This window comes from Nanorana parkeri, unplaced genomic scaffold, assembly GCF_000935625.1.
Source record: "Nanorana parkeri isolate BGI_ZX_2015 unplaced genomic scaffold, ASM93562v1 scaffold499, whole genome shotgun sequence".
Taxonomy (NCBI): Eukaryota; Metazoa; Chordata; class Amphibia; order Anura; family Dicroglossidae; genus Nanorana; species Nanorana parkeri.
The window spans coordinates 669,266-682,169 of NW_017306767.1; the positions used below are offsets into that span (position 1 = coordinate 669,266).

The 12,904-nt window shown below is 44.4% G+C and overlaps 1 protein-coding gene across 1 annotated transcript in view; it reads right to left on the reverse strand.

The window, feature by feature from the left end:
• Positions 1-12,904, reverse strand: part of TECPR2 (tectonin beta-propeller repeat containing 2) — a 49,594-nt gene that overhangs the window by 5,229 nt on the left and 31,461 nt on the right. Inside the window, exons 14-17 of the mRNA XM_018561103.1 lie at positions 11,909-12,149; positions 10,878-10,967; positions 9,063-9,296; positions 2,491-2,639 (exon numbers count right to left, since the gene is read on the reverse strand). Of these exons, the coding sequence (XP_018416605.1) occupies positions 2,491-2,639; positions 9,063-9,296; positions 10,878-10,967; positions 11,909-12,149 (714 nt within the window). The remainder of the gene's footprint in view (positions 1-2,490; positions 2,640-9,062; positions 9,297-10,877; positions 10,968-11,908; positions 12,150-12,904) is intronic.

Below are 12,904 nucleotides of genomic sequence, written 5' to 3' on the forward strand. Positions count from 1 at the left end.
ATTGGCCCAGATAGTCTCAAAATAAAGCAGCTCTGGCATCTCCCCCCCACCCCTATCCAGCGTCAGAGACTGAGAATCATTCAGCCCACTTTGTGTGAGCCCAGGCCATCATGGGCTTCTATTTGGATTCTCAGTACTCCTGGACAGAGAAGTGGAGTTTAAAGAAGAACTCCGGGGAAACATTTTATTAAGCCTTGCAGTGGAGATTCCCCCCGAACTGCAAGAGTTAACTGTCCATTTGTGTCTAGGTGCTAAAAAAAAACAAAAAAAAGGTATAATCGCCCGATAATTTCTGCCGCCTTGTTCTTAGACCGGTCCCTAGAGCCTCTCTCCCCCTCCTTTGCAGCGGTCTATCCTTGTGCCATCACATTCTATACAAGTGTATAAACATGAGGATGCTGAGGAACATTCCATCTGTGCAGCGCAGGAGACAAGCTTCAGTGACTGGATAAGCAGGAGGCCGGCTCAGCGGTTTGGGTGAGTATGACAAAAAAGGAGCAGTTAACCCTTGCAGTGCAGTGGAAGCCCCACTGCAGGGGTTAAAAAAATATGTATCCAAAGTTCTTCTTTAAGGTTGGTAAACAAACTATTGAGAAAATGCACTTGTGATCTGTCAAATCTGCTTTGAATCCTGCAAGGATCTACAAAAGGGGCTTTTTAAAATTCCTGAACTGTCCGAGGGCCTCTGTGATGCCGCAATCAGTAGCAAAAACACAAGCCTGACCTGCCTGCTTAAAAACAGAGCAGCTTACCAATCTCCTCACAACAGCTGTGTACTGAATGTGTTCCAATGTGGACATAATGAGCAGGAGGCACATGGGGGTATTTGCATATTAACTAGCCTATTGTCTTATAGAGGTCTGAACAACATCTGAATCCTGGGAATCCGCTTTGCATACTTTCCGCATGACCCCGCGCATTTCTACCTGTTCCCGTGATCTAATCCAGGAATCTACTGTGCAATCTGGAGAACAACGGGGCTGGACTTTACATTCACACACTGCTCATTCCAAAGGCTCTAAATATAGCCAGCTCCTCCATAACCTCACATGGAGCGAAGGAGACCAGACTTGTGTCACAAGGTATCCCCTGCGCTTACAAAATCCAGACGCAGATAGCAATCCCACTGCGGGGCCCAGGGGACAAGTCCAGGAAGAAGAGACAAGATCTCTAGATTGCGGCTTGGAGGCTGTAATGATGTAAACACTTCTGTGCTCCATATCTAGACCTGCTGCGGCTTCAAAGTGCCAGGTGGTCCCCTTTGTCAGCTGCTCTCTAGAGACTTTGCTGCTGGTGGAAACCCTATACGCATATATGGGTAGGTGGTAGTGGGTCACAATTCATATCAAGACCTTCTGCAGCTTCAAAGTGCTAGGTGCTCCCCCTTGCTAGTTGCTCTCTAAAGGGCCTCAATGCTGGCAGGAACCCTGTACACATCTATGGGTAGGTGGTGGTGGGTCACAGTCCATATCAAGACCTCCTGCGGCTCCAAAGTGACAGATGATCCTCCTTTGCCAGCGGCTCTCTGGAGGCTTTCCTGCTGGCAGAAAACCTATAGACATCTATGGGTAGCTGGTAGTGGGTCACAGTCCATATCAAGACCTGCTGCAGCTTCAGAGTGCCAGATGATCCTCCCTTTGCCAGCTGCTCCCTGGAGGTTTTTTTGCTGTCAGAAACCCTATAGACATCTATGGGTAGCTGGTAGTGGGTAGCTGGAAGTGGCTCACAGTCCATATCACTGCTGCAGCTTCAGAGAGCCAGGTGATCCCCAATGCCAGCTGCTCTCTAGAGACTTTGCTGCTGTTGCAAACCCTATAGACATCTATGGGTAGGTGGTAGTGGGTCACAATTCATATCAAGACCTGCTGCAGCTTCAAAGTGCTAGGTGCTCCACCTTGCTAGTTGCTCTCTATAGGCTTCAATGCTGGCAGAAACCCTATAGACATCTATGGGTAGCTGGTAATGGGTCACAGTCCATATTAAGACCTGCTGAAGCTTCAGCGTGCCAGGTGATCCCAAATGCCAGCTGCTCTCTAGAGACTTTGCTGCTGGCAGAAACCCTATAGACATCTATAGTTGGGTGGTAGTGGGTCCAGGCACCTGTGACCCACTACCACCCACTTTGAAGGTGCAGATCACTGAAAGAACAGACTGCCCAGATAATTACAATGACATATGAGAAGGTAAACTAACTGAAATAAAATAACTGCCATGCACAAACCTGAAGGCTCCTGGCTCATTGCCACCTCAGTGGTATAAGAAAGGGTAAGAACCTCTGTCAGTTTTATTTTTGTTATAGCCATCTGTATTCCCACTGGAGAGATTCAACCTAGATGTGGTGACTCCATTAGTGGACTGGTAAGCTGTAATATATTACATTTTTACTTCTGTGTTCAGACACACTTTAATGCAACTCTGTAGAGTGGATTTTCCAGATCTTCTGTAACTGGATGCAGATGATGCATGTAGCCCTGAGGCCAGGCTGTTTACCTGTATGGGTGGCTCGATCATAATCCACGCTGGCAGCATCATGCTCGGATTTAGTGGCTGGGTTCCCACACGGAAGTAAACGACTCCACTGGTGTCACATGCCCAGATGTGCTGATTGCCGCAGGACAGGCTGCAAAGCCTCACTTGTCCTGCAAAGACACAAAGAGGAAAAGCATAAATCCAGATGTAAACACAAAACACCAAATCTGATCAAGTGTGCCTTGAAGTAAACTCAACAAATTCAGCCTCATCTCCCTCCTTGGCAGTGGCGTAACTATAGCCATAGCAGGCCAGACGGCTGCTATGGGACCTGGGGGTGGAAGGGGGCCCCATTAGGTTGTTGAGGCAAATTAAACCTAGAACATGTAAAGATAATACTGTACTCTATCATTTAAGTCTACAGTGTAGAGACGACTTCAGATGATCAAGAGGAGTCTTTGGCATAATTATTCACAGCTCAGAGAGAGGTTGTCAGCAGGGCCCCCATCAAATTTTTGCTATGGGGTCCCGTGATCTGTAGTTACGGCCCTGCTCCTCAGCATCATTCACAATACAATCACATACCAGGGATTGATAAAAGTGCTAGTTTGATATTGCCTGGCCTGCCCAGGACATGCATACTACACATCATCTCTTCAGCCACCCTGAAAACCAGCCAATGTACGGGTAGATACCATGGAGAGTAACTGGTGTCTGACTTGAGGCATGAACCAGGCATTGGCTGTTATTCTCTGCTGAGTCTCCTTGCACATGAGCTGTATTCCAAAGCAAGCTGGGACCGCTGAATAAAACGACTTTGCCATTCCTAGGCAGGTTGAACAGTGTAAAACTAGCATTTTCATTAATACAGGTACATAATTATATCATGATGTTAGTTTGCCACAGCCAGCGAGCTAAACAAAATAAATCCAAGAGATTCCTCCATGCATGCTAAACAGGGTGGATTGAGAAATCTCCCCTGCTGGGCTATACTATTCTGACAGCCGGTGTTCTATCAAAGAGCTGTGACTACATTGAAATGCGTGACCAGTGACGTGGTCACACATTTCAACATAATCCCGCCCAGTTTTACAGCGGTGGAATGTGTGACCGCCCATTAGGTCAAGCATTCCAACGCTTTGTCAGCTGTTTAAAAGGGAAGATCGGCTTTTTATTGCCCTCTGTGCATCAGGACAGGAACTTTAGAGAACCTCTTCAAAGGAGATACTTAATTTTTTTTACTAAAGCACAAAGGAGATACTTATTTTTTTTTACTAAAGCAATGAAGGCTTACAACGCCTTAAACTGTTTTTATTGCCATCTGTACCTTCCTGTCCCTGGCGTCACAGGGGCAGGAAGTGTGGGGAAATCTTTACCTTTTTGCTCTTGTTTTCCTTTAAAGTGACACTAAACTCCGGAGTGAAATCTTTAACATGCCTTTACGTACCTTAACTATTAACAACAATGTATCATATTTGCGTAAACATCTCTTGTGCTATCCTTTATTCTATTATCTGCAATAAGTTTCCATGTTTCTAGGCAACTTGAATGTATTCCTTTAAATAAGGCAAGAGATATTGACTGAGGCTTACCAGCAGCACACAATGCGCAGATTCCAAAATAAAAGCATATCAACCACTTCCCTGGTGTTGGTTAGTAACCTGCCGGGACTACACCCCAAACAAACACACAGCACGCTGTACAGACAAGGTCATGTTTCAAAGGGATGGGCTGTGCTTACAATGGGGTCAATTGCTGGAAGGGAAACCTGTAAAGAACAGCAGATATCTGAGAAACGAAAGTGGCTTGTGTGCGTCCACATAGCAGCAGAAGGTCAAGTGCTGGGCTTGACAAAGAGATACTTGCCTATTCTTAAGCGATGATCTAGTATCCAGCTTGACTCTGGCACAATACAATGCTTTTTTCACTCTTTAATAGAGAAAAGCCCAATTCCTGGCTAAAAAAAAGATACACCTAGCACCTAGTTTTTTTTTAAACCCCATTGTTACTTATCCAAATCCAGTCATGTGACCCTCGATGTTGCCTCTCCCATTAGTGGAGACCAGAGATTGCTTGCTACTCTCTACTGGTTTCCTGACCGGTCTTGTTACTCCCTTGTGATATTACAACACAGGTCCTTTAAAGTGTATATAAAGTCCAAAGCTTTTTCTTTTCATCTGGATTGAGTGATTCCTTGTCCGGTCAGAGAGATTGCCCTTTCACTTCCTGTCCCAGAGACATAAGGAAGAGGAGATCTCTCCAAAATTTGGGAAAATTTGCCCTTTTTGCTATGACAATTTAAAAATTAGGGATTTACCATAACTTTCTGTACTAGAAGCAATGGTCATCAGGACCAATAGAGAGGGTGAGTTTTCCCAGCATGGACACAGACAGTTATTAACACGAGGCGAAGGTTCTAACCCTTTCACACTCTATTCAAAACTAAAGTAAAAGGTTTGGGCTTTACATACATTTTAAGACTAGTGGACCTTCTGTGAACACAGGTGATGGACGCTGTCCGTAGCCAAAAGACTGTACTCCCGTCACCAGGAAAAGATGTGCACACTGAAAAGACGACCCTCTCACATGTCAAAGCAGATGAAGGGAAAAGGGGACCTAGGCTGTCATGTGATTGCCATTTCAGGTATTTGGGGTCTTTTTTTAAAATTTAATACAGATTTGTAATATGCTGGTGAAGAGGGAGGGTAAAGGGGTTTGAATTAAATGCCCTGGGATGAGCTTTAAGACTGAGCCTACACGAAGGGGAGATTTTCCAATAGGCTAGAAACTCACCCTATGCAATAACCACAACTGTTAAAGGCACTTGTACTTGCCCTCTCCTAAGCAGGCCAAAAACAGGCCAATGAGCACAAGCAATGTTAAAGTCAGGAACATGAATAGATTTAATGTGTGAATGCAAATGTCCAAGCTCATGGTATCTGTGCACCATCAGTCATTCAGGTTCCTGTGGTTCCCAGCTCTATAGGTTCTGGCACACACACGAGATTCTACAGGCTGGGGAGAGTGGCATGTACAGGACTTTGGCCTGAAGCCTGGACATAGTACTAGATGACAGGAGATTGTCCCATAACATTATGTCATCAGAGTCCCTAGTACAAGGATGATGCCATGACTATGCACAGCCGGAATTGTATTACCCAGGATATACTGTTCTCCCTGCCTCTGGAAGTACAGTTAAGCAGCCTTGTATCAGTATAATGAAATGGAACTTTAAAATGGATTTTTAGAATGAGTTCTCAGGTATTGGCTCTATTTCAAAGTTTGCAGTTGTAAATGCCTGGGATTCTATAGTAGGGTTAATTCATGCAGAAGAGCGCATAGATAGTAAAGGAGCCAACCTGTAGTAAGTCAGGATTGTGTAGTAAAACGCTTCTCTCTATTTTGTTGGTCACCCTCAGAAACCCATTCCAGCAGCCCGTACAATTCATACAGGAAATCAAGTTGCTTCTAAAATGGGGGCTGTAATAGCCACAGAGAGAGCAGAGCAGCATTGTTAAATCACATATAGAATCAAAGCTGCTTAGCATTGCTGGTTCCGGGGAAAGCTTCCCAAACAAGTCTCTCAGCCTAGAATGGAACTGACCCAAAAGGTACTGCTTCGAAGGTTGATGCCATCAATCCCAGAATTCTCATGCAGGTTCTCAAAGAAGAACAGCGATGGGGGTCCAAGCGACTGAACTTGATCCCGCAACTTCAATATTTTGTTCTGAGAAAGGAACACGTTTGCTTGAAGGGTATACAACAGAAGACCCAAATATTCCAAGCAGTGTGACGGAACTGGGGACGACTTCTCGATGCTCAGAATCCACCCGAAGTCCACTAATGTCCGCAGCACTGTCTAGACATTGAGCTCCAAAGTAGGAAGATGGTGTTCTCAAAGTAAAAGGTTGTCTAAGTATCGGATAATTAGAATGCCCTTGTGACGAAAAAAATCCCAGAACCGAAGCAAGAACTTTTGTAAAAATCAGGGATGCACCAATACCAGTTTTTCGCTATCGAGTACCAATATTTTTTTTTCCGCTATTCGACAATACTGAATTACGATACCGGAAGTCCCATTAAGGAAGCCGTGCGGGGTGTAATGACTCGCTGCCCTGCTTACCTATTAGCCGGGCAGCTGACGCCATGCTCCCTCGTCACAAGGTGATGAGAAAGCATGGAGCCGGCATTCTGGCAAATCTATTGTTAATAGTTAAGGTACGTAAATCAGGCAAATCAGGAAGCTGGGGGTGTTATGAAAAGCTGCCTGGCTTTCTGATTGGCTAGCTTCTCCACCAATCAGGAAGCCGGGTGGGGAGTCATTATACGCTGCCCGGCTTCCTGATTGACCGGGAAGCCGGCTTCATGCTCCAAGTGAAGAGGGAGCATGAAGCCAGCGTCCCAGCCTATCAGGAAATAAGTACCAGTAATGGGATAGACATGGAGAGCATTTGGGCGAGTGCGAGTATCACCTGGTGACAAGGGAGCATGTAGCTGGCTTCCCGGCCAATCAGGAACCCGGGCGCCGCATCATTACACAGCGTCACCTGTTGACGAGAAGCACGGAGACTGCTTCCCTGCTAATCCGGAAGCCAGCTGGCGAGTCATTATACGCCGCCTGGCTTCCTTAATGGGACTTCCGGTATCGGCGAATACCGAAACAAATATATCGGTACTCGTACTCGATACCGAAAACCCGGTATCGGTGCATCCCTAGAAATGACCCTTTAAGAAGTGTTTATATTATTCATTCAAAAAAAAAAACATTTTTGAAATAGAAAAAATGATACATAGCAATGGTAAAAGTATTCCGTTTAATAACGGTTTACCATCATATTAGATAACAAAAAGAAGTGCTAAAATATATGTAACCCTTCCGCAGGGCCAACATATTTTTTGCCCCATAAACATTGTGTCCTCAAACATGACATTCCTTTGCTGATATTAAGTTACAAAGTCGTTCTAGTCTGTGGGGCCTCGCAGCTCCGTGTGACTCGGGTCTTAGATATCGCTGTCACATGAGTCCTCAGCTGTCGAAAGGCGTCGTACCAGCGTCACTGGCTGGCTGGCACTTATATAAAATGGTGTGCCTGTACGCCGTCTATAAACACACGTATCATGTGAAACTTCCTATCCTGATGAACCGCAGACCAAAAAGGAAAAAAAAAAAAAGTTATGTCAGAAAAGTAACACCTATGCATGCTTTCCGCTACAGATAATCGGATGTGTGAAACTGTGGCATTGAGAGCGGGGCTCTGTCAGTGTAGAGTGAAAGTGGAGAGGGAGTTCTAAGTTTAGAAGTCCTGATACTGATAGTGTAACCTTACACAAATGTCACTCTGCAGATATAGAGCCTATTGACGACAAGGAGCAAATATTGCGTTTGCAGGGCATGAAAATGTATTTCCTCAGCATGCCAGCCTTTCAAACTGCACAGCCGAAGGAAAATACCGGGGTTTAGTGACAAACAGTACTATGCAAAGCAACAATGTTTCCGGGGTGTAACAAAGCAGGTGAATGCTAGAGTCATGATAAAAAAGAAATATACAGTATTTGCGATGAGAACATATTGGTGTTAATAATGCAATATTTGCCTTAAACCTTTTTTTTTTGCATGTGGCCTTTACCTGCCTGCTTATTGCTCAATCTTTTCATGATGCCAATGACTAGATCAGGGGGGGATAAACGTCCGGCCTTCCAGCTGTGGGGAAATTACAAATCCCATTATGCATTTGTCTCTGAGAGTCATGTCTGTGGTTGTGAGAAAACTTGCATTGCCTCATGCGATTTGTAGTTCCACAACAGCTGGAGGGTCAGAGTTTGCCCACCTCTGCACTAAATGCATGTTAAAGCTGAAAGCAAATATTGTCTATATATAGGAGGCATGCCTATTCTTAAATCTTGATGTGCTTTGTATATCTCTTTCAAGTTTGTGCATTAATCTAGCTTGGCACTTTGTCTTTGTGCAGAAGGTTCCTGTAATAAAAAACAGTTACTGCTGCTCTCTCTCCTTGTGCAGGGTGACTGGTCTTGTATCTGCCCTCCTCCTCTAGTTTTCTGCTGGTAGCCTGTAGTGGATGGGGGCCTGCTCGGTCCATCTCACAGCTCTGCTCTCTGTACAGCTTTGATTTTGTTGCTACTTTTACAAGGCAATAACTACATTCCCAAAGGCATTTGTGGCTATTGAGGAATACATGAATGTATTTGTTTCCGGAGTTCAGCTTTAATATATTCAAAAGGATAAGCAACCTTCAGAGTGTCCACAATAAACAGATTGGTAGGCAGTGACGTAAAGGAATTGAAAGCAGAGTACAGTGCTACAGGGCTTTAAAGTACAAAGCTGAAAGGAAAACCTGTATATGTAATGAGCAGAGCAGATGTGGCCACTCCCATGTTTCCCATGTTCCTCTATTAAAGCCTGAAGGCCAGTACCAAGGGGTGGGGAGCAAAGGTGTGGATGTTGTGTGAATGTGTGCATTGCAATGCAATGTTTATTGATATCATTCACAAGCCTACCAGGTCTACATCTAGCTACGAAGTGCACATAAACTGGACATGTTATTATAAGTACTTCCCAAAACTGTCAGACTCACCCAATTGAGAGAGGTCCAGTCTCGTCCAATGCATCCCGGTAGGGCAGGTTTTAGAAAGTGTTCGGATGAGCACTCCTCCATGGGCATCTAACGCCCATACAGCATCTGCACAGGCTGACATGTGGACCATTTCTGTGTCTGGTGGAAGCTGCACGGTGGAAGGTCTGTATGGTGGAGTCAGATCACTCAGACAGAAAAGATCTTTTCTGCTCTGAGAAATCCAGAGGACATTTCCTGGAAAACATAAATGAAAAAGACATCAAGATAGTATGAGAAGCATTACCATATGCGCTGGATAGAAAATGGCCCCAGTGGCTCAATCGTAACATTAATGCCAAGAAAAACTGAGGGGTGGCCAAACGCTCCAGCTGTCATTCCTTTAAACTCTTTCAAGTGTATCCACTTTGATTAAACAAATGAGCTAAAAGGGGAGATTGGTCAGATCTTTCCTTAACACTCACGTCTTGGAGTCAACAACAGGAAGTGAGAGGAATTCTATAAAACATGAGGGGATTTTCCCTTTTAGTGCCGATTCACAGCAGATGCTGCGCTAATCACCCCGGCACAGTGTTAGAACATTATTTGACATTTGATTCAGTTCTACGGGCACATCGGGGTGCAAGGCGGTACTTTTTTTTTTTTCCAGCGCACACCACTGCATTTCTACCGCAATGCATTGGTGACCATCCGTGACAAGACAAATTGGCTTGTCTTGCATTGGGGCTGTACTGGAAATGGTGGCATTAGCAGCGCAGCTCCAACGCAGATGGTGTGAATCAGCCCTTAGACACTTGTCACCAAAACTTATACCCACTGGAAGATTTCCCCTCTATTCCAGCTCACGTGACGACTCAAAATTTAGTATTTTCCCTCATCTTCATTTAGACAACTGGGTAGTTTTTACACTAAAAACAGGAAGCCTTTGCACCATGATATAATTACATACCATCGTTGATATTGCCACGCTCAGATCCAAACACAGTCTGCATTCCCTGTGCAAATTGTATTCTGGAGTAGCCATATTTAAGTGCCTCTGGCTGCACAGATGGAACTTACTTACTAGTTTAAATTTCACCCATGAACAGCCAACCAAGTGTTGTGGAATGTCTAAGGACTGGTTATAATTGACCATTTTTGTGCAGTTGAATGTATGTGAAGATGAACACAAAGTGCGTGATAAGATCTGTGCCATTATTGTCAATGAGACTGGAGCGGCAAGAAGAAAATGCAGTGTCATTGACTAGAATAGCGGATGCCACCATTGACTAAAATGGCACAGATCCAATCATGCACTTTGCAGTTTCAAATGCATTTAACTGCACCCAGAATACATAACTATGAACAGGACCTTCACTTGGCAATAGGTCTTGCCGAGCTGTAAGCATCAGCATGAACTGGGCAGGGATAGGCTCTTTCCAAAAAAAAACATTTACTTCTACTTCATGCATTTGCTTTGTAATTTTGTACTTGTAAAATGTTCCTTTTAACAGTCTGATCACTATTTTATAAGGAAGTAAACTAAGTATTATTTATTAAACACCTGTTGTTTTACTACAATCTTTTGCCACTGGTAATCTATTAAAATAGGATGTACATAGTGTTCAGAGTACACGTTGGCTGCCTTCCATTCTAAGACTTTGTTGCTGCTCCAGCAAATATTAATTTGGGAAACAGTGGAGGTCCTGCCAAGGCTACGGTAGCCGTGTGTTTTCACAGAGCGCTGTATATATTCATAGGGAGAGGAAGCAGCGGCTTCTACAACCCACAGTGATGTATAAACACTGGAAAAGAAGTCCAAAGGCTGCATTTTCGTACCTTCACCACTTGGGGAGGGAGATGCAAAGACGTTTATCCACTTGGTGGTGGAGGTTGTGCCTCGTGGTACAATGTGGTGCCAGTAAGTGCCTGCAGAAAGAAAGAGTCAAGAAAAAGTAAAACACCAAACAAAAGGTTAACTTTAACAATCCAAAGGTTGCGCACGGCACCCAAAGTGTAGCCATTAGAATCGTAGCAGGTCAGAAACAACCTGACTTACTACTAATATTGGCAACACCGAAATTCCCCCTTTCTTTTGTTTCTTATTCTTTCAAAGGAGTAGTTTAATTGTGCGTTATTACACAGCTTACAGAGCTTGCACAAATTATCTTCAGCTGTGTGACTTATTTTCAACTCTTGTTTCTGAAAATAATTGTTGTATTGAATAACGTTGAATGAATGGAGCTTTCTAAATGACTGAGAATAATGTTATTGTGCCATGTTTGGGCCCTACCACTTGCAACATCAGGAGTATAAGGACCCCCCCTCTCTGAAATGTGTTGGCTGTTTTCTGTTATCTTGCTGTGAATACCATCATTAATAGGTTTTGGACTCTCAGACCTTTTGTTTGGCACTCTTATTAGACTGTATATAGATAGACATGCTAAATATGACTGTGCTCTTCAGCAGGTACCAGAGGTAGACCTACTGTACTCAGAAACAGACCTGGTCACACACACCCTCTCTCTTCCTTCCCAATACAAGTTTGCAATTGTATGTTTGTGATGAGGGGCATGGCAATTACTCAGCTATGCCAGCATAGAGCACCAGAGTGGGAGAGCAGGAAGGGGTTTTCGGAGAACAGTCAGATCCAGAAAAGGCCAGTCTGCATTTCTGCTGACTCAGACTCCGGGACATGTGGAGAGTAAATATTGCAGAAGTTAAAAAAAAGGGATAAAGCTGGCTGTACAGGTAGGTGCAGGAGATAAATGCCAGCATGAACAGCTTAACTGATCAGCAGGTAAACGGAGCCTAACTGACTTTTTTCAGTAAAAAATGCTCGTGCTGGACCGCAGTGTGCAATTACTCACCTATAAGATTTCCCTTTGCCACATGAAACTCATTTTTCCCAGAAGTGATCCACACGCCACTGCTGTTAACCCCGAGGAGGCTGGGCTGGCACTGCGATTGCTGGGACCAGACCATCATGCGGAGTTTGTCTGCCATTTTTTCTACGGGGGCCTGAGCAACCGTGGCAACCGTCTGCGTGGCCTGGATGAGGGTCTGGAACAAGGTGTAATGGTCAACGACGACGTAATCTGTGATGCTGACCTGGAAAAAATGTCACCGGTATTAATAAACATTACCTTTCATTTACCTTCAACTGTGTGACTTATTTTCAACTCTTGTTTCTGAAAATAATTGTTGTATTGAATAACGTTTAATGAATGGAGCTTTCTAAGTGACTGAGAATAATGTTTTTGTGCCATGTTTGGGCCCTACCACTTTGAATTACAATGTTTTTAAGAAGTAACTCTGTTACAAATCATTCCTATGTTATTGCAAAAACAAACAAAAAAACTACTTCCCACTTTTTCCTTTTAATTCCTTCTGTAATTCTTTATCTACAGCCCTGTAGGTCCACCTGTGCCACTTTGGCATATTTCGTGCAGCCCTTGCAGGTGGTAGTCTCTGTTTTCATTACCTAGGAAATCTCCAGGACACAGAGACAGCAATATAAAACTGACAAATGTCCTAATTAGGGATGCACAGATACCGTTTTCTCCGTATCGAGTACAAGTACCGATATTTATATTACGGTACTCGCAGATATAGGTTACCAATACCAGTACTTCCGCTAGCATGGAGTCCGGCTTCCCGGGCAATCAGGAAGCCGGACGGCGTGTCATTACCTGATGCTCGGCATCTTGATTGCCCGGGAAGCCGGCTCTATGCCGATTGGCCGAGAAGCCGGCTTTTCAGCCAATCAGCATCGAGCCAGCTTCCCAGCCAATCAGCATCAAGCCAGCTTCCCAGCCAATCAGCATCGAGCCCGCTGAAGAAAGATTCATGATGTTTGGCTGGAT